At 38.9% G+C, this 22334-nt stretch overlaps 1 protein-coding gene across 1 annotated transcript in view; it reads left to right on the top strand.

The window, feature by feature from the left end:
- Positions 1–22334, top strand: part of ROCK2 (Rho associated coiled-coil containing protein kinase 2) — a gene marked incomplete at its 5' end in the record, with an annotated part of 95684 nt that overhangs the window by 23879 nt on the left and 49471 nt on the right. Inside the window, 1 exon segment of the mRNA XM_084262056.1 lies at positions 15747–15828. Coding sequence (XP_084118182.1) covers positions 15747–15828 — 82 coding nt within the window.

Here is a 22334-nt window from a genome sequence, read left to right as displayed (position 1 = left end):
GAGGAAGGAGAAAGGAAATGCATCAGTAATCCTGTGTGGTTGTGTACCCACTCCAAGCAGAAGTCTCTGCCTGTAAGCCTGCCTGTGATTCAGAATACAATGGGAATCTGGTGACTTCCCCACCTGCTGTACTGCATCCATCTCTCGGGTCCTCAACATAAGAAGGGCGTGGAGCTGTTGCAGCAAGTCCAGAGAAGGCCACGAAGGTCATCAGAGGGCTGGACCACCTCCTCTGTGAAGACAGGCTGTAAGAGTTGGGCTTGTTCAGCCTGGAGAAGAGAAGGCTCCAGGGGGACCTTATTGCAGCTTTCTGGTACCTGAAGGGGCCGACAGGAAAGCTGGAGGGGGGCTGTTTACAAGGGCATGTAGTGACAGGACAAGGTGTAATGGCTTTAAATAGAAAGAGGGTAGATTTAGATGAGATATTAGGAAGACATCCTTCCTTGTGAGGGAGGTGAGGCCCTGGCATAGGCTGCCCAGGGAAGCTGTGGCTGCCACCTGCCTGGCAGTGCCCAAGGCCAGGTTGGATGGGGCTTTGGGCACCCTTGGCTAGTGGAGGGTGTCCCTGCCCATGTCAGGGCTGGGAACTAGATGGGCTTTCAGGTCCCTTCCAATCCAAACGAGTCTGTGATGCAATATATGAGTACCCTGCAGAAAATAGCATGTAAAGCTAAAGAAATAAATTGCTAAAGAAATTTATGAAAAAAAATGTAAATAAAGCTGGAACTTTCTAGAATTCTAGCACTAGTTTGTGTTAATAGTATTTTAATATTCTACAGGAAAGCTTTTGAAATAAGAAGCTTCAGTTTCTTCTACAGCTTGGTTCACTGGTAATTAGGTGAATTTCCTTTTAACTCATTTGCTGTCACATTTTTTAAAATTTTGATCTCTAATTACAATTTTTGTTATAGTTTAGTAGCTAGTGGGATTTAAAGTCAATGCAGGAACAAATTTACAATTTGAATTCAACAAGTCAAATTGAAAAGACTTGTAACAATTTTACCTTGTCCTTTCCTCCTTTTATCCACATCTAAGTGATAACAGTATTTAGAATTCCTTTCAAAAAGTCTTGGGAATTATCTTTGGCATTTCCCTGTATAATCCTTTTCTATCCTTATATCTTTTTAACTGTTAACCCCCGTTCTTGTCTACATCATGTCTGCTAAAACTCCGACCTGTTTTTTTTCTGGTCATTTTACTATAAACCTTGATTTTCACTACTATGATCTGCTGTAGAAACCTGTCTGTGGATTTTCATTCCTCTAAAACCTTTGCATGAACAATTCGATCTAGTTTTTGAGCCAAACTTCAATATTTATGATTAATGTTTGAGGTCTTAAACATCTCCTAATTTGATGACTCCAGTATTTCTTAGATGCTTTAATGCTTCTTCAGCTTTCCTTTGGAGAAGGGGTTTCACGTCACTGCTATTAGGCAAATAAAGTTAGAAATACTTTTCAAGCAGGCACTGTAAGGTCAGTTCATCATTCAGAGGTTTTAAAGTCACTGGAGGATAGCAGGGATTAGTTGCACATAAATGGGTTGTTACTGTGATGAAAACAGAAACTAATTCAGTGTATCTGAAAAGTACACTTAAACATGGGTGATTTGAGCTCATAATGAAGTGTATGCTTTCGAAGAACTGAAGTTATATTTTCAGATAAATGAGTCATCATGAAGGATTACTGCTTCTAGGAGTTCTATTTTGGTATCTAACAAAAGTATTTCCTCTGAGAGCCATGCCATTCTGTGTGGAGAGATAGCTCAAATATAGAATTTCATCGTCTGTACTGAAGGGAGATATAAAAATACAGAAATAAGTATTAGTAACCTGTGTTGTGTGTTACTGCACCTGTGTTCTGAGCCATTAAAGTCAATTCAATAATTTCTGTAATGCTGGTTTATGTATCAGTATTGAAATATTAGTATCTCTGCCCAGAGCTGGTCATGAAGGTGTTCAAATGTACGTGTAGATGTCGCACTTTGGCACATGGTCTTGTGTGTATGGCGGTGTTGAGCTCATGGTTGGACTTGATGATCTTGGAGGTCTTTTCCAACCTTAAAGATCCTGTTCCTATCCAATGTTTTCTTAGTACTTGAAAGCAGAAAAGGGATACTTTCATCTCTTATCTGCATATCCCATATTCCTGATTTGTGTACTGGTTGTCAGGGGCCATGAACTCTCTTTAAAGAGAGTCAAAGAAAGCAAAGATGCACATCAACTTCACAGTACAGTAGTTTTGAATGGGATTTTTTTTCTCAAGAAAAGTTTGGAAACTTGCATGTCCATCTGAAAGTAATAACACAGGTCTCATGAATAAAAGTATCAACGTGCATCTGTGCAGCAAAAACTTTTAATTTCATCTCTAATGAACAGAAGAGTGAGTGTGCAATAGCTCAGGAACATCTTTACTGTGAAGAAAATACATTTATTCTAGTACTTCTAATTTCAGAACAATACTGTAGAGATAAGTCCTTTGAATTGGATTTTGAATAGTAATTTCCTAGACTGGCAAAACTGTGCAACTAGTGCTAAATTGAAAATTAAGGTAGTTATTCTGTCTTAAAAAAATAAGGCACCATAGTTCTCTTAAAGATAAATCTTACCTTTAAAATGTTGCTACAACTTACAACCATTTTCACTCTTCTCCGTAAAAGACTAAGGGACTGTATTTTGAGTCTCTTTTTAAAAAAGTCTACAGCTTCCTTTGCTAATTTGATGTGATCCCTTTTCAGAACTGCACATAAGCACACCCAACTGTTTGATTTGCACCTACAGCTGGAAGCTCTGGAAGAAGAATGTTCTGGGAACTTGTTATGCAAATGCCAGACCAAGTGTCCCACTTTATTTCAGAGTTACCATCTAGAGTATTACCACAACAAATAGCCTTTTTTAACTAGAATGAGGTTTAACCAGCTGTAAAATTGATAATCAGTCATGGGATTTCAGAAACTGCAGTGCGAGTGGTTTTTGCATTGTCTCTGCACTGATGAAAATCAAGTTCCTAGAACACTGAATGTACCTGAAATGTTGTTTTTAAACTACCAAAGAGAATTTTTATGCACTTAGTTCTCTTGGGCTTGTTTTCACTGAGTGAGAGATGAAGTTGTGTTTAAAAGAGGACACAAAGCAGCATTACACAGCTGCCTTTTCCCTGCCGGAAGAATTACCATGATGTGGAAAGGGAAGTGAAGTAAAGTTGGGCACTCAGTCTTTATTCTATTATATCCTAAGTTTGGAAAGTTCTTCCTTTTAATAGAGCTGTATGAGTATGTAGTTATAATGTCACTTGCAAGATTTACAAGTGAGCTTAAAATAGATGACTTTAAAAGATTACTAAATGGTTAATTGTTTTCTTGTTCTGTATATTGCTAAGATTAGAAAAACTGTCCTGTTCCACATAGGACTAAGTTGTATCAAATGTTTTCTGTAAGCTCACAGCCTGCTTTATAGCAGTGGCCCTCGGTTTTTGAACCCAGCCTCCATTTTCTCACATTGTAAGCAGGAGACAAGGTACTGCTGGTTTTAGAATGGTTTCTCTACATCGTTGAAACTCCACTCTTTTTCCTTCTGTATTTTTGAACTTGACACCTGGTGTCCTCTTCTGTCGAGAGCATGTAATACTGGGGCTGAAGCAAAGTCTCTGTCTTCCTTGTAATTACTTGTAGGGATTGAAGCAGCTTCTGTAGTAATAAAAAGACAGTTGCACAAACCAGTAACATGAAAGTGGATCACTAGAATGGAAACTAGACTGAATCAGGAGTTTGTCTAGCCTAAATACCCTGTTTCCAGCAATAGCTAGTAGCTCAGAAGGACAGAGTGCAGGAGGACTCTTCACACTCCTTTGTGTTCACTCAGCCTGTGGAGAGGAGGGAGCTCAGGGACTCTTGGAGGTAGATGTGGTGGTTTTGTGTCTTTCAGCTCTTGATGGTTTTATCGCCCTTCAGCCCAGTGTAAACCTCTTGTTAGCACAAACATCCTGTGACACTAAGTTCTAGTTTAACTCTACGCTGTGAAAAAACCCTTCCTTCTGTTTTGAGTCTATTGCATGCTAGCTTCTTCTGCCTTCCATCTTCCCATTAATGGGGCTCTGATTAGCCTAGTGAGTCTGAGTCACCATGTACGTAGGAGAGGGGTTTCCAGTTGATTGCCTGCAATACAGTCTGGTGTTGCCTCTGCTTATTTCAATTTGTGCTTATCCATCAGGCATCTCTTATCTTAGATTTGACTGCAGTACAAAACAAAACAGTCGTGATCTTCCACAGACAGGCCTTGGTTTGTGATCAGTGACACTATGATAATACAACTCACAATGAAATATCGTTTCACAAAATACCCTGGCAGCTCTTCTAACAGCAGTGTCTAGGCAAATAGTTTGTGATGCTTCTGGAGATTTACATGGCACCCTGGCAATAACTGAGCTCTGGTTGAAACTCTTTCCAGAATTGAATAAAATTACCCATTGTAAGGTAATTTAGGGTGCAAGGGACCTGTCGAGGCCCTGGGATACTCTTAAGCAGGTTCAGTTAGACAATGTTTAAGAATTAGGTTTTGAAAATCTCCAAATACAGAGATGCTACATCCTCTGTAGGCAACCTGTTCCATTGTTTGACTGTTGTGGGAAAAAACTTTACATTTAACCCGTTGCAGTTTCCCACACGGCAACTTGTGTCTGTTTCCTCTTGTCATACCCTTCGTGCTGTAGACCTACTACTGACTCACAGAGAGCTTCTGATCCACCAGGACCCTTACACCCTTCTCTTCAAAGCCACTGTCTAGCCACTGAGCGCTAACCTCTTCTGGTGTGTGGTGGTATTCCACCCCCCATGCAGGAGTCTGCGCGAGTCTCTGTGCTGCATGAGGCTTCTGTCAACCCGTTTTCCTAGCCTTTCCAGGTCCCCCTGAAAAGCAGCTCTGCTCTCTAGCTTATCAGTTGCTGCTGCTGGTTGTCATTATCCACGAAGTTGCTGAAGGTACACTATGTCCTAGTTTTTGGGTCATTAGTAAAAAGATTAAACAATACTGGTCCCAGTATCAGTCCTCGGGGAATGCCTGTGGTCGCCAGCTGCCAAGTTGGACTTGATACTACTGATGGTGATAATTCTTTGAGCCTGACAGTCCATCCTGCTTTCCACCCAACTGATCATTCACCCAATTCCCTAGGGTTGCTATAGGAATCCGTGTTCAATATCTTGCTGAAGTCCAGATAAAGAGCATACACTCTTTATACGCTCTTGGGTACTGAAATAGTCATCTCATAGCAGACATTCAAGCCATTATTTCCTTGTGATCAATTTATCCAGTTAGCTTTTCTTTCATGGATTTGGAAATTGTGTCCAGGGACCTGAAGTTAATTAGAATTTTGGCCTGTTATTCTGAAGACCCTACTTGCTGCCCTTGTTAAAAGTTCCACTTGACCAGAATTATTTTGACTCATTGGTATAAAAACTGATTTTAGTGGTGCTCAGGTCAAAGGTAATTGTGGCATCATGGCGTAAGTCACCATTGAAGGCTTCAGGAGGATATCTAGGTTCAACCCCTACTGAAAGCAGCTGTTCCCTGCTGTCTCTTACCTGCAAGCTCCCTATCTTCCAGCAATCATTTTTATAACCATTGACTTTTCTAGAAGTTGTCCACAACACACGTCAGTGTGTTCACGTGAACAGCAGCTAAGTGATAGGCCCCAGTTTCAGCTGTTTCTATTTGAGTTGAATCGTTTCTCCCCTGGAGTAGAAACTGTGCCTTTTTCTGCTGGCATAGTGATGAACGCATCCTAATACCTGATGGATTGGTTTTGATACCTTGACCTTTTAAAAAAACAATAATCCATGTGTGGCAATAATTGTTCTGCTTTCATCCATACTGTGCTCCAGTATTAGACATGATTTTGATTGCTTCAGCTTTATTCACTCAGTTAACTAGAAAGCTGGGCTTATGGAATTAGATTTAAGAAATCTATTGTGCAGTTGATTAGAATATACTGCTGACATGAAGTTTGAAGTTAGGCAGGAGATAATATGACAGGCAGGCTATTATTTGTTGGGTTAGAAATGTTCTAAAGAGTGATTTTAAACAACTGCTGATATTTTTAGGACAGGGAAATTTTGTAATCATTTGTTCTGAATCAGTGATGAGAAAAAAAAACAAGTCCTTTTATTACTTCTAGTCAGTCGTGCTTTTAGGGGAAGAGGATGCTAGATGGTATCTGGAGTTTTTCCTTTCAAGCCTTGTTTGCAATTCCAGTTACTGTAAAACAGATTGTTACAATTGGTATTACTTAATAAGTATCCTTTTTACCTTATTAAGATTGTGTTCTTGCATCTTATTTATCCAAGATTGGTAAATAGGATTACTGTAAATATATAATGTAATGCAAATGTTTGCTTTATATGAAGGAATTATGTAAGAAATTTTATCCAAAAATGAACTCATGGTACAGTCAAGGGGTAAATGATGGTGCATTGTGCAGTGGCTAGTTGGTGAAGCTAACTTCACAGACTGAAGTGTTTGAATGCACAGAAAGATAGAGTCATTTTCATGATGGAGAAGCAGGCCTCTTAATATAAAGCTAGGGTGGCCTTGTGGTTAAAACATGATTTTAAGAATAGGCTGTACATCTGTCTCCTACCTCAACCGCAGATGAGCTCCCTGACCTTCTATTTGTGCTGGTTCCTGTAGCTGTAGCCTCTGAAAGCCCCAAATAGTAAAAGAGAAATTAATAAAAAGCTGTGTGTTGCATTTGGATTGTTATGAAACAGCAGGTAATTCCACTTGTTTCAGGGGGCCAGAGAAACATTCCAGGTATAGGTTGCTTTGTGTGTGTTTGTAGATTGTCTTTTTGCAGCTCCAGCACTATTCTGCTTGATTGCTTGGGCAGCTTTCATGGGAGCTGATGTGTGCCGCGGAGGAGCAGCCAGAGTTACCAGGCTGCATCTGTTCCCTTGTTAAGGACTTCAGCATGTTATTAAAGGCCTTGGAGGTTTCCGATTAATAGGAAATTCTCTCTGATGTTACTTCAACGGGTTTCCAATACTGGGCTTTGGTGCCCTTTTTTTTATTCGCTTTGTTGAAAGCAATCTGAATGCTGAAATCCAAGGCAGCCACAGAATGTTCAGGTGAGAGCAGATTATGCACAACTACTGGATTTTCTGTAGCTGCAGCAATAACCAGTGACACACGCAAGACCAGTTTTATTAAGGCAGTTAAGAAAGTGGCAGCAACTGACTTGGAGGAGGGAAACATGCATTTTTGTAATGGTTTATGTGTTAATACATTTTATTAAAGTGAATACTACTTTAGAGCTTAAGTTGTATATTCACAGCTGCTTTCTCAGTCCTCTGCTAGGCCTAATTTACTGCTTTTGTGTGTTTCTTAACCTAGTTTTTGAAGAGTTTCCAGGTAGGCTTGGAAGGAATTTCAGAGACCACTAGTAAAGCCTTCTTCATTGAGATAGGATCCACAGCAGGGATATATTGTAATAAATATTTATTTAACTTGGGTATCTCTTGTGAAAGTGATTTATCAGCTGCACTGGATGGGTATAGTAGGTCAGTTCTTCACTGCTGCTATTTAATTGTTTTTCCTAATCTGTAACCTAAATCTTCAGTCCTAATTCAGGTGGTTGGTTTTGGGGTGTTTTTTGGTTGGTTTTTTTTCACACTGTTTCTGGAGATATCATCATCCTCATCATAACACTCACAACAGCTTTTTATGTTCTGAAAGATATTGTCCTGTCTTTTCTTAGGCCAACCTCTGACACTAAAATTTCTGGTCTTGACAGTCTGATATAGCACATACTGTGTGCCACCTCTCTGCTCTTGTTAACCTCCCTTCAGTTCTTTCCCAGCTTGTGTTTTGCAGTCCTCTCTGTAGTGATTCTCAAAGCTGGACTTAACGTTCTGTTTTAGGCTCTAACATCATCAGCAAATGATTTCTGATCTTTCTTTACAAAATAACATCAGTTTTCTGAGAGGTTTTTACACAATGAACCTCCTGTTTGTGCATCCTAGATGGGACTTCTAGTCTGTTACAACCCTGTGTCTTTTTCTGTTACCTTCCTGTTTACTTGTTATTCCCATTTTATGTTCTGTTCATTTAATTTCTTTCAAAAGCATATGTTGGTGGGGACTTTTCCTGTCTCTTTGCACTTACTCTTTGAGTTGCATCTTACTGGATTTTTTCCAAATTTTTCCTTCATTTTGAGATAATGCGAAATGCAGTAAAAATCATGCTCAGGATTCTGATATCTTGCTGATTTTTATTTGTTCTTATAGAGAAGTTTCTTATTCTGTTGCTTGATTGTGGTAAAAGAAATATTCTGTAGAACTGGAATAGAACAAATGGAGGCAAATTTCTTTCTGATACACTCTTCCAAGTCCTGATTATTACTGAACTCCTGATAATGACTTCTTGAACGTTTTCTTCATAATTTCCTATATAGTCTTGTTTTGTTTTGCTTCTTTTTGTGGGATGGGTTTCTTTGTTGTTGGGTTTTTTTGGTTGGTTTTCTTTTACTTTGTTAATGAGAATCATGAGTTGTGTTTTATTCCTATGTTAAAATGCTTTGCCTTATTGATTGTGTTATACTGTGCCAGGAATCAGTTACATGATGCAGTTTTTGTGAAGAATACAAAAAAAATTAAACCATGGATCTTACAGGTTCATCTTCTAGGTGTTTACAAACTGATTATTAATGTCTTGTTCTAAATCCCTCTCTCCAAGTATTCGGATCCCCTTTTTAACAGTAGTACTTTGATTTGCCCTTTCCAGTCCTGATGGCATTTCCTGTTCTCTGGACTTCTCGGAGAAAATTAAGACAATCTCCTTTAATATTTTAGAGTGAATATCGGTTGATCTTGCTGTCCTCTGCATATTTCTTCATGTATAGTGATTCTCTTTAGGATTTTTTTCTCATTCTTATCCCTTAAAAGTAAGTCCAGATATGAAACATTTAAAAAAAAAAAAAGAAAAAAGTTAAAGCAAGCAGGGAAAACGTAAGCATTCTGTGCATTCTTTACTTTTAGAGCTTAATGGACTTGTATTTTAAAAGTATCTTCCCTTCTTTCCTCTTGTCTCTTGTAAGTTACAACTCATTATACACCTTTGCCTTTCTGATCTTTATGCTTTTTCCCATTTCATGGTGTTTTTCCTTAAAGTTTTTTGTTGCATCTTGAACACAATTTTGTGATTATTCTTCTGTTAGTATTTAAGGATGAAGTTATTTTTGTTATTATCCTATCATTACAGTGGAACAGCTTGACACCATGCCTTTCAAATAGCAAGGCAAATTGTATAATACCATTAAAATATGCGTGTAGGATGCAGCACGTGAGATAAAGGCCCTTGACAAGGATTGTATTTATTCAATAGTAAACAGCATTATAATAGTTTCAGTCATTTAAATCATTTCAGTATTTGTTTCTGCACACACAGAGAAATCACATTGCAAGTAAAACCCGATGTTAAGTATTTATCTATTTGTGGACAGCAGCTGCTTTTAGGTTTCTAAACTGTACATAGTCAATACTGTAAAAACTTAAATCTTTGAACTGATGTCGAACTTCTAGCAAGATCTCCCAATAGTAAATGTTGGCTGCATTATTGTGCCTTGAATTATTCCTTCACATACTAATTAAGCTTAAGTAAGAGAAAAGAGCATTGCAACATACCCAAATGGTCACTGAGTAGGATAAGCTTGGGAAAGTGGTGTATTTGCTTTGTATATGACATCTCAAGGCTTTTTTTAATAGTGTATGCTTTTAGTGAACTGTTAGCCTTCTGTCCAAAGACAGCTTCTGTGATGCAGTAAGGAGTAATCAGTCAGGAAAGACTAAAACTATTCAGGGGTCCATTTAGCATATGGAAGAACATAGTTGGGGGTTTAATCCAGTGAAGAATCGTTAGATGGTCAGTTCCCATGTGCACAGATACAGGTATTTCTGCTTTAAAAAGCATCTTAGAATAACTTAAACGGAAGTTACAGGCTTTCTATTCTTACTTTCCAGTGCATCATTGTTTATTAAATTTTATTTGAGGATTTGGAAGGCTGGCAAAGGGGTAAAGAACAGTGTTGTGGTTTTCTTACATGTAATAATTCAGCGAACTTCACAGTCACAGAATGGTTTGGGTTGGAAGGGACCTTTGAGGATCACCTAGTCCAACCCCACTGACATGGGCAGGGGCATCTTGCACTAGATGAGGTTGCTCAAGTTTTCCAGTTACTGCAAGATTATGAATTGTTTCCTGCAGGTACTAAGGAAGCAGCTGAACTCTTCTGTTCAGTTGTATTACTTTCTGGATTTGAGTTGCTTTACTTTGTTCTCATCATAAAGGTGAGGAATAAATCGAAGTAACCAAAGCTTTTGTGTCACCCTGTGGAGTTTGCATGTAAATAACAATGTTGGACAGGTTCAAACAGCAAGTTTAATTTTAGAAATTGGTATCAGCACAGCATGGTTTAATTTGTTCAGGGCTTCAGTAGGATTGCATGGAATTAACATTGAGCTGGTAGTTAGAAGCTACCATTATTTTCCCTTGCTACAGCTTCTTTTGTTGGAGAAGAACATAAACATTTAGTTCCTGTACTTCCTGAACTTTTCTTGCCTGTTTTGTCTTTGGTTTGTTCAGGTCTATAGGAGTACAAGCCTCTTGCTGGGAAGGCAAGGCTCTGTGCTGGCACCAGGGATGGTTGCTGTGGCCAGGATCTCTTCTCCTGGTATAAGAGATTGGAAAACAATCTGTGGAGAAGGTTTTTGCATCTTGGCTGTGAGAAAAGGCTTTTGATGGGGCAGAACTGTCTTTGCTAACGATGCGTTTCTCTGGCAGCTGCTATTTTTGTCCTGTTAGCTTGAGCCTTCTGTAATAGGAGAAAGAGGAAGTGAACAGTGAAATCACTTTAATAACATATTTCCTGGTTGAAGTGACTTATCTGTGAGGCCTAGACAAAGGAGATGTCATTTCCTGGATTACTTCTCTTCAGTTTGAACAGTCTGTTTTACTGTCTAATCTTTTGACCCAGCTTCTTAATTGTAATACAGTTTTCATGGTAAATAATGTAAACCAGGGCTTTTAAAATGTAAAGCTTCAAGGAAATGTCTTTTAACAAAACACAAACATGCAAAACAAGCCTTTCATCAGCTACATGTGGATACCAACTCATCCCTTCACTATAAATTATGGTCAAGAGTGTAAAATCTTGGCCTTAAAACAGTATAGTAATAATGTCTGTTCACAGAAATAATAATAAAAAGACGCTTCTATTTCTCTTGATGCTGAGATGTTAATCATTTCTTTTTGATGCCAGGACACCTCAAAATAGTTAAGCATAGGCAGTTGTGCTGTTCTCAAATTTCTGTTCATTAATAGCTACTGGTGAAAATTGTTGCCAGAAGTCCATGCAAAGAACTAATAAAAAATTAGCTGCAAATATGGTTCTCAGTTTTTATAGTCCACAAAAACACTGTGGAATCAAAATGACATGGGGAAAAACAGTGACATCTGAAATTATAATATATAGCTCAGTTTAAATTGGTTATCTTGGGCCTTGTAATCCAACTTGACAAAAATGTCTGTCAGGGATGATAACTTTATTCTTTCCCTTTAATACATAAAAAGCATTAAAGCATCTGGTGACCTCACTTTTCTACCCCCCCTAAAACTATAAAGAAAAAAAAAGACTTTTGTTTTGTTTTAGCACATACATCCTCCTTAAAAATGTCAACCTGGTTGTTAGTCATCATTAAAGTACAGTTTCAGTAGAAATGAATGTAAAAGGAGTGATGATAAGGTATTAGACTGTGAAGAGAGAAATAGAGTAAGAAGGTCCCCAGAGCTCTGCAGAACTAGTTTTTTGTTCTGAATCTATGCATTAGAAACGAGAACTGATTCATCAGAACAAATATGTTCAGGACCAATTGTAAATCTAATTGCATTAGAGGATTCTGAACAGCAAGAATGTCCTTGACACAGTAAATTGATACTGTAAATACAGTCATATATTAATGCAGTTATATTGTAAATATGTTAATGTTGTATTTGAGGTTGGAGTTAGGTGTTGTGTGTAGACACATTTGAATTGTGTAGCTGAGTGGCTAAAATCAATGAAGATGGCCCAGCTGTTTTCCATCAGGGCATCTGGTATGGTCCTTTCCTACATGTTGCAAGGTGAACATCCGTGTTTCTGCTGACACACTGTAGTACAGAACAAGATATCCTTTTTTGGAAGTCAATGTTTGCTAAATACAGTTTGGTATTACAGAGTCTATTACGTTATTTTTCAGGAAATCACCTCAAGTCAGAGTACTTTCCGTTGGATTTGTCTGGGTTATTGGGCAGTTCCTGTGCAACTCATGCAGTGACTAATCCATAAGTCTTAACAACTTTGTTACTTCAGTTTAATCAAATTTAAGAATAGCTAAAAAGTCTTGTGTCCATCTGAAAGATCAGTGCGATGTCCTAATGCATCGCTCCTTTTATCTACAGTGGGTCTTGCAGAAACCGTTATGGTCAAGGCTGAAATAATAAAGCCTGTAAATACTGTTTTAAAAGTAACTACTGATATATACCCTGTCTTCTTCATTGACTGTCCTTTTTGCCTGTTAGCACTGTTTTATATGTCTTAGATTTATGGAAGTTCTAAAACGTGATGTATTCAACCTTCATGGTACACACTCCATGTTACATAGATTCAACAGTAAAATTCTATCTTTCTCTGTGCAGCAGTGGAAATATTTCAGATACTATGTCATAGAATAGTTGAGATTGGCAAGGACCTCTTGAGATCATCTAGTCCAAACCCCTGCACAATGCAGAATGCAGTGTCAACTAAGTAGACTGCCCAGGACCACATCCAGTCAGGTTTTGAGTATCTCCACTGGTGGAGACACCACAACCTCTCTGGGCAACTTGTTCCAGTGTTCCTGTGACCACCAACACAGGAAGAAAAGTGTTGTGTTCAGATGAAATTTCATGCGCTTTACATTGTGCCCATTGTCTCCTGTCCTGTCAGTGAGCACTAGCTTTTTTTCATTACCTGCCTGCCCTGAGTCTTCTTCAGGCTGAAGTCTCAGCTCTCTAAGCCTTCCTTCTCATGAGAAATGCTCCACTGCCTTCAGAGCATTTTGCTGGACTTGATCCAGGAAGTCCTGCCTTTCTTGGTTTTGAGACCCTAGGAATGGACCCTGCATTCCAGGTGTGGCCCCACCAGTGCCAAGTAGAGAAGGATTGTTCCCTGCTGATAGTGCTTTCCCTAATGCAGCCCAGGAAGAGCCCAGCTGTCATTCACCGTTCTAGTCACCACATCATAGTATCAGCTTGTGAGCCATGATTGCTCCTTTGTAAATCCATGCTCACTACTCCCAGTTTGCCACCTTGTGCTTTGTGTGTTTGGAAATTGTTTTCAGAAGTATTTCTCCACTACTTTCCCATGGATCAAGATGAGACTGGCCTATCTTCAGTTCTCTGAATCTTTCTTGCCCTTCAAAGACAGGAATGATATTTGCTCTTTTCCAGTCTTCAGGAACCCCTCCCAATTGCTATTATCTTTCAGAGATTGAGAGTGTCCTTTCAATGACATCAGCCAGCTCCTTCAGCGCTTGTGGGTGCATCTCTCCTGGCACCTGGCCCTCCTCCATCGAGTGTTAAGTCTTCCTAGCTCCAGTCTTGTCCTCTGGTCTGAGGTGCCTGGTATTCCTGAAGGTTGGTCTTACCTGTACAGACTGAGGCAAAGGCAGCTTTGGGCACCTTGACCATTTGCATGTGTGTTGTCACCAGCTCCCCTGCCTTGTAAAACAACAGACCCAAGATATTCCCAGTCTTCCTTTTGCTCCTTATGTAGAACCCTTTCTTGATGTCCTTCACATCCTTCATCAGATTCACCTCTGGGTCAGCTCTGGCTTTCTTAACCCTAGCCCTTCATGATCAGTCAGCAGTTTTCCTCCTCCTGGGTCAGTTGCCCCCTCTTCCATCTCTTGTGTGCTTCCTTTTCATTTCTGAGTCGGGAACTCCCTACTCATCCCTGCCTCCTGCTGCCTTTGCTTCATTTCCTCGTCCAGATGGACCTTTTTGAATGTCACCTTTTTTGAAGTTGGAGGCTTTATGCGATGTTTCGATGCATCTCTGAGGTTCTGATGTTTTACAATAGTTATGTCAAATACAGTGAACGAAATCCTCGTATAACAGATGATCCTAGTGAGATGCTAATTGATATTTCCCTAACAATTTAAAACCAATAGTCAAATTTGTGTTCTGTGGCCTTTAGTAGAGGGAAATCATCTCTGTAGGAAATCACACAAATATACCTGGGGTTATTCTTCCCCAGGTGCAGAAATTTGCGTTTTCCCTTGCTGAGCTTTGTCATACCCTTCTCTGAACACTTCTGTAGCCTGTCGAGGATGCCTTTGAGTCGGCATTTCTTGAGCAAGCCCTTTTTACTACTTTCATTTGTTAGGAGGTAGAAAAATAAATAACAATCTATTATTTTATTTTTTGAAAATGTGCTTGATCATGAATGTTTTTTGTGGTGTAAAGCGACATCTGCACAGATTGAGGTAGTCTTACTTGTGTATTTAGGGCACTCTGGCATTCAAAATGTACTTAGTAATCTTGGGCTTTGCCTTTATCCAGGTAGGTACATTACTAGAATGAGTGTAATAATTTTAGTCAGATTTGCAGCAGATACAAATGATCATTCCCAGATATATCACAAAAAAAAAAAAAATCAGCAGGTTTTTAGCTATAGTTATTACGAAGACTGATAGCTGTCTAGCTCTGTTTGGCTGCCTATTGCCATGGCAAGGATCAAAAACCTGAAGAAACAATTTTAGGATTTTGTTCACAGAGAATCGAAAAGAACTGGCAGTTCAGACAGAACACTGGAGATATGGTGGGTGTGAATGGAGTCTCTGGCTCTTCTTGGCATTTGAACCTAATTTTTATTTTTGTTTGTAACTGGAAAGGGCTGTGTGTTTGAAAGAATTTTTTACAGTTTTCCTAGGTTGCCAAAGGTGGAATTGAGTTAAATCTTGCAACAGGCCTTTAAATGCTATTTTTAGTTCAGATTTTGGTGACCTCATTCTTTGCCATTTTAAGAGCTCTCAATTGTTTTCTGTGATATCAAATGATAATTGGTAGCAGAATGGCATGTAGAGTCCTGGCTTGTCTTCTGTTGAGTCACTTAGAAAAAGGAATCTAGTCTTGTGAGCTTGAATTGCATGATGAATTGTTGTCTTAAGTTTAGGTCATATCATGCTTCCAAGAAGAAAAATGGGGAGTTGGTTTTTGAATGTGCAGAATAAGAAGGTAGAGAGAATGTCAACAAAGCAGTAACATGGGTAATACAAATATAACGTTTTTAAATAAGCAGGGAAAGTGTGATGGAAATTAAAAAAACCCAAACCCCACAAGACCAAACCAAAATAAAAGATTGAACTGAGTATCTTAAATCAGTGTTTAATGAGTAAGATTGCTTACTGGTTAAGATTAAAACTACTACTCCAGTTTAAGTCCTAGTGCCACTCGTCAGTGCTAATGTATGCATACTGTTTATAGACCAACTTGGAGCCAGCCAGTGTGTGTTAGCTCCTTTGTGGTGACTGGTTTATAAACACACTTGAGAGCTTGTTTGATTTGCCTGCTAGGAATGTAATGCATGCCTGAATAATATATAATCAGTCTTAGTGTAGTAGTTGTAAGAAAGTTATTAATTGTTATCTTAGAACTCAATTAACTTGTTTTTGTTTCTTTTCAGGATGGCTTGAATTCTTTGGTCCTTGATCTGGATTATCCGGCACTGAGGAAGAACAAGAACATCGATAACTTCTTAAATAGATGTGAGTTACAAGTGGTCCTTAAACAATGAGTGGTCAGAAATGCATTGATGATTTTAATTTTCTAATTTTGATAACCCTGAGCTTCTGTATTCAGAAGCTTTGGAGGACCATTTATTAAAGTGAGATTTCATTTCTGGAGGGGGGGGGGTCACTGTATTGTTGAAAATATGTTGGAAAGTACCAGCTGCAGATTGTAATTTTTCCAACTGTAGTTGGAAAAATCCTTTTATGTTGTTATTTTACCTTAAAATCTGTTAGTGCATTTTTGAACCTTTGTATAAATGTTTGTGATTCTCCCCAAATTAATTGTAGACAGGATCCTGGAGTTTATTGTGCGTATAAAAATGTAACGCTGGTACATCAGAGTAACTGGGTTTTGTCTTTTTAAAGTGTTTTTCTATCAATGTATATAAACATTTTTTTCCTTGTAAAAATAGTGGGATTATTTGCTTTAAAATGTTAAGTAAGCTTTCTTGGAAAAGCTATGTTTTGTACTGAAATTTATTTTAAGATTTATTTTTTTTTAAATTAAAAAACCTATCGTAAACAAAGCCTCTATTGCATACATTGAGGTTACTGTGGATGCAGTCTTACCAGCTACTTGTCCTTTGATTCTTTACTGGGAAGACTCATGTGTGGCTGCCCTCTTGCTCTGGGACTGCTTTGAATATCCACTCATGCTCCTCAGTGAAAGGGTGGCTGGTGGTGTCATTTTTTCTGACTCCTTATGTTAGGAATTCAGTGCTTCTCTGTGAAGTTTAGCAGAGCCCCATAGCTGGACAAAGACCTTTACAGTTGCCAGGAAGTCTCATTTGGAGAAGTCACTGAGAACAGAGTAAGGAAGAAACAGCAGGTTAGTAAGGAGGGGCATATCTTGGGATTTTTTCCAGTTTGAGTTCAAAGGAATTCAATCAGATACTTAGCAAAGAAAGGGTCAGGAACAGCATTTTGGGTAATTTTGGTACCTGGAACTATGCATTACAAGTGTGATGTGAGGGAAAAGCCCAATCTACAGCAAATACTGATACTGTCATTTACGTCACTTTGTGACTTTTCATGAGCTGTTGAGATTGGCCTTTGCGTTACAATGCTGTTGTTGCAATAGGACAAAATTTGAAAGATATTTCTAATCAGAAGGCTTCTGTTATGTGGTCATTAAAATATCATTTATGGGACAACAATTTAACCTTAGGAACAGGTTTTGGGTTGTATGTTTGTGTGTGGTTTCTTTGTGCAGCTCCTGCACGTTCTTGCTGTCTGTCTTTCCTTTCCTGAAGGCTGTTGTTCCTTCTGTAGCTTCTTTCCCATCATTATAGTAAATAGACAGTTTGCAGTTGAAATAACCAGATACAAGTTAAATTAGAGTTTTCAGGGATATACTTCATCCTTACCTGTTATAAAAAAGCAGAAAGAGCTGACTATTTTGGCTCACACATTGTGAGGCCATGTTTCTTTTTTATGAATCACCCATGTAATCGCTCTCCTGTTTCCACACTGCCTGGGAGGCAATATGATTTACACTTTAAAAAAAGAAATAAATCAGAAATGAGAATTTTGTAAAGATTCAAAGCCGGTAATATTTTGGCATTGCAACTGAAAGAATCAGTCCTGCCACAGCAATTTGTTTCAGAGTCCTTTCTGACACTGGTGGTTTGGTATGAACCAGATTGAGGAACTGAGCAGAATTCATGTGAAGACTGAGGTGGTTCGTTGTCTTGTTTCTTTTTGTTAAAACAAGTCAGGGAAGGGAAAACTAAAACGAAGACCAGGTTCTGATTTTCGTTATTGCTTCACCAATATGCATGTTATCACAAAGGTGCAGGAAAAATGGGAGAACAATTGGGTTCTTATTGGCCCTGCCATTTTATGGGATTTTAAGTCTGCTGAATCCGTATCTCATCTTTTTGGTAACTGCTATGAGGGTAGCCAGTATCAGTGAAAAGTAAGAGCATACACGTGCTTGCTGAAGCCTCTCACTACTGTGGATGTGGAAGAAGATTTAGGAATACTATTAAGAATTTATGGAACAGTAAGTTGTTGCTGTCTTAGTTTAAGAGAACAGTGAGTTCTTTTCTCTTCTGATCTTTCTTGGCCTCTGAAGAACTGTAGCAAACGCCTAGATGAGAATTATTGTCAAAAGGTTCTGACAGACTCTGATGAGCGATCTTTGCTGGGGGGCCTGGAGCCTGCAGCCCTCTTCAAGGCTTCCTGAGGCAGCTGGACAGAGGTGGCAGAGCTGTTTTGTGCATTATCACTCCATAGCGTAAAGTGAATCCTCTGAGGTGGAGTAGTTGCTTCTGATTGTTTTAATCCGTGTTATACAAGTCTTCAAAAATTGTGGAGAACGCTGCAACAATAATCGCACTTGCAGTCAGTTCTGTCCCTCAGCTCTTCCTAGTAACACTTTGAAATAGTTTGTATCTCAGCTGAGGCATTAACTGATAGTCAGCTCATCTGATAGTTTGAAGCTGAAACTGAAATGTTTTAACTTGTACTATAGAAGTTTGGTATATCCTGTTTCTGTGACCACTTTGCAGAAGCTGCTGCTTCTTCATGTATGTAAAAAACCTTTTCACTGCCTGATTTTCTTTTCACTTTCTGATTTCTCACCATTTTCTCCAAGGCATTGAGCCAAAGTAGAGCATGTATTTGTCACAAGGCACGTAAGTATCTCATATAAAAGTACAACTGCAGTCTTCTCCATTGCCTTAATCAACCATTAGGATTCTGGGTTAATTTCTGCTTTTTTGACATGTTCATGGGACAGGAAAGAAAGCATAACATAATACTTAATTCCCAGAACAATGAGAGGTATCTCATTAGTCTTCTGAGAGCAAAAACTAGCTTGCTTATTTTAGAAAACAAGCTTGAGCTTTCTGGCACAGGCTTGGCATAACAGATCTTTCTTGATCTTTTCTTTCCTTCTGCTGTCACATAGGCTATGACAGCAGGTTGAATAAATTCTTCCAAGTCACTTTTTCTGCCATCTGAGGTTTGCCAAGTGTTGAATCATGTCTTGTGGTTTTTTGGTGGTCGTCTATGCAAGTACTACATAGCCTGTTAGGTGTTTTAACTTCTGAGAGGAGAAAGTTAAATAATTAAGCAACAGTTTTAATTAAGCAGCAGTTAAAAATATTTAATCATTTATAATCTTATCATCAGGAATGAAAATACATGAAAAACAAATTTTTAGAAATCCAGACAGGATCACAGGGAGTTGTGCCATCAGCAGGCCTGGTACAATCCAGAAGCCTTGACCCCTTAAACAGATCAGTGACTTCCTATACATTGTCTAACATCACTCATAAATTGGAAACCACTGTTATTAAAATGATTCGGTGACGATTGGGAGGTTGGCATTGGAATGTAATGGCAATTGGCGTATTTGCAGTAGCTGGAACTTTTCACTATAGGTATGTCACTCATGCAGCAGCTTTGCTAATCCCCTGAAGGAATTTCATGGAAAGTTGGTTTTGCCATTTTCCTCTACAAGCAGACACTGCTAACTTAGAAGATTTATCTGGTAAGATGAGCTTCTTGCAAAAATAACAGTTCTGGTTCCTTCCCTTGCTGAATCATATGCCAGCCATGGAATTACCAGCAGAACTGCATTATCTTGTATGGTGTTAATACCTATCATGACTGTAATTTTCTGCATCCTGTACTTCCTGTCAGTGACACAGATGAAATGTCCAGTGCCAAGAAGATATTTAGTGTACTGTAGATTAATTGCCCCTCTGGTTTTCGCTTGGCTTCTTTAAGCCACTCCTTGCCTTTTCCTTGCAGTCACCCTGGCAGGCTGGGTTCCAGTTCCATGCAAGAGTAGCAGTAGGGGAGATATAAAATAAGCATCTTTTCCCAAGCAAAGCATGAATTGGAGCTCCAGTGTTTAAGACAAAATGTCCTAGATTTATAAGCAAGTTATATGTCAGTGTTATTAACCACTTCTCCATCTGGGTACTTGATAGATTCAAAGCATTTCCATTCTGCCATCAAGCTTACTTGACATGATCCCAGTCAGGGATGTGTCTTCTGCGAGTCAGAGGACTGCTGCTCTTTCCCTATCTTCTGCTCCTTGCATCTATGCAAGACAAAACACTTCCTGCCATCCCCCTTTCTTTTCTGTAGAGGGGGAAGTACTAGCCAGTCTCAAGCTCTGCCTTCTAGTTTTTGCTTATTCTGTAAGGTCTCCATCAGCTTTTTGTTCCTCACACACCTTTGACCACATATTACATATGCACTCCTAATATCTTCAGTCTTGCTGTTGTGCTTTTTGTTTGGTTTTGGGTGGGTATGGGATTGCAGCACTTCCTGGCTGTGCTTCACTTCAACTTCTGGCTAGACTTTTGCCTAGGGCTGCAACTTTTGACTTAATGTACTCCATAGCAGCATTCACTGACTGCCTGTGTCTGGTCTGTGGGGATAAAATTGCACTCCCTGCATTTTTATTCCTCTCATATACACAGGGCAGAACTGGCTGTTACAATTATTTTTTTTAAAAAAAAAAAAACCTTTTAAGAAAATAACATGGATGTGAATATTTTTTAAGGGCAGGAAGCATGGTTTTCTCCTCTACAACTCCCTTTACTCTTCTAGTCAGGTATTAATCCCATTTTCACAGGCACTTGTAACCTTCAGCCACGTTCTTGCTGCCAGCTGTCAGTGACTGATCCAAACACTCTGCCCTTTCAGAAAGTGAAGCTTCATTTGTTTAAAGGTTATAGTGCCATTTCCAAGTAGTAAATCAAAAGCTGTCTTTAAATACTCTTGCTATCCAGCATTCCTTGTTCTTCCTGTGTTAAAGAAGAAACTTGAATCATAGGTGATGACATTCTCACATTTTACTTAAATGTCACAATATTTTTATAAGATTTTATTATATTCTAGGGAGTCCATCTAATGTCTTCCTTGAAACCTGACATTTTTCTTTTGCTGGGCTTCGTGCTGTTGCAAATTCATGAGGTTGTAAGATACAATCTGCAGTAGCTGTGTGTACAGATGTCACAAATGTACAAACTCATCTGTATGAAACCTTGTGAAAATTCAGTCCTCTAGTAAAAGGATAGTGTTGGAAAGGTCTCCTGCACCTTGAATTAGATCGTGTTATGTGATATATGCACTAAATCATATGATCCAGCATGTTGCAATTGTGACACTGCTTTAGGGTTTCTCCCAGCTTGCCTTCTTGCAGCCCATTTTTTGTTTCAGGTTAGTTCCATGCTTTGATTATCAGTTCTGTATCTATTAGATTTTATGTCAAAATAAATAATCCATCTGTATAACTGATACCTCTACAACACTGGCATCCCTAGGTGGTGATGATTATTTTTCACTAAGACTATTAAATCTTTTAGTAGAGCAGGTAGGATTTCTCCATGCCCAGGATTTCACTAGGATGATAAAACAGGTACTCTTTAGTTGGCATCTCATTTGCTTACTTCATGAATTGTTGGGTTTTTCATTGTTTAACTACAGTGTTTAATATTTAAACAGTTTAAATGGAGCTGTATTGAAATTGTTTATAATCTTGTATTGTATTTTGACTACAGAAGTATTCCTGTGAGTTTCTGACTGATAATGGCACTATGTAAAACTATGGTTTTGACACATGTAAATCCCTGCCATCTCATCTCACACATCTGAAAACATTTGAAACACCTCAGAAACATTTCAAAACAAATTCCTGTGATTCCCCCTTTCTTGTGAGGTGTAACACCATGTTCAAACATGTAATTGCACATTCTCACTGACTTGAAATATTCCTTCTCACCGGCTGCTTCCTGTGAAAATCCATTTGTCCTACTATCTTGTGCTAGAGCTTCTGATTTGCAATTAAGTGAGCTTCCAGGCACAGTCTTCTCAAACTGCAAAATCAGTTCACATAATGAATAAAAATAATAAACGTGTGGGTGAAGCACTGTTGCTGAACTATGCTTTCTTACTTAAGCTTTCATGGTTCCCTGTAAAAAACAGCCTCAGCATTAACTCAACCCCTTTTCCTTGCGCATTCTGGACAACTTCACGGTCTTATTGGTGCACTGAATGTAGCAAATTTGTCTGCTTTTGAGGTTGTAGATGCCTCTCCATACAACTTCACTAGAAGACTCTTTTCCCTCATTTTCTTTTTCTTTAGGTGTGAAAGGGAAGGGGAGAGATCTAATCTTTACCTCAGAAGAAGAAAGTCGCATTTTTGTGTTCCACAGGCTAGGAAGAATCTCTGGAGGTCAACTAGTCCAACTCTCAGCTCAAAGCCAAACCAGTTTTGATGTTAGATTAGGTTGTTCAGGTACATGTGTGTCTTCACATTTTTTGTGCTTGAGTTGAGGCAGAAGTTGCCCATTCAGCCAAACTGGCTCTCGCCCATGCCTGCTCAATTTCTAGCTAACTAGAACAGACTGTTCTTGTGCTGTGAGCATGTCATCTCTGAAGATCAACCCACTCTTCTACCCTCCATAGCACCTTCCCACAGGATCCCGCCTATGAGTTCCCTGAACAAGCCATAGTAT

The sequence above is a fragment of the Gallinula chloropus genome, assembly GCF_964237585.1.
Source record: "Gallinula chloropus genome assembly, chromosome: 3".
Taxonomy (NCBI): domain Eukaryota; kingdom Metazoa; phylum Chordata; class Aves; order Gruiformes; family Rallidae; genus Gallinula; species Gallinula chloropus.
This window is presented reverse-complemented; position numbering and strand designations above follow the sequence as displayed.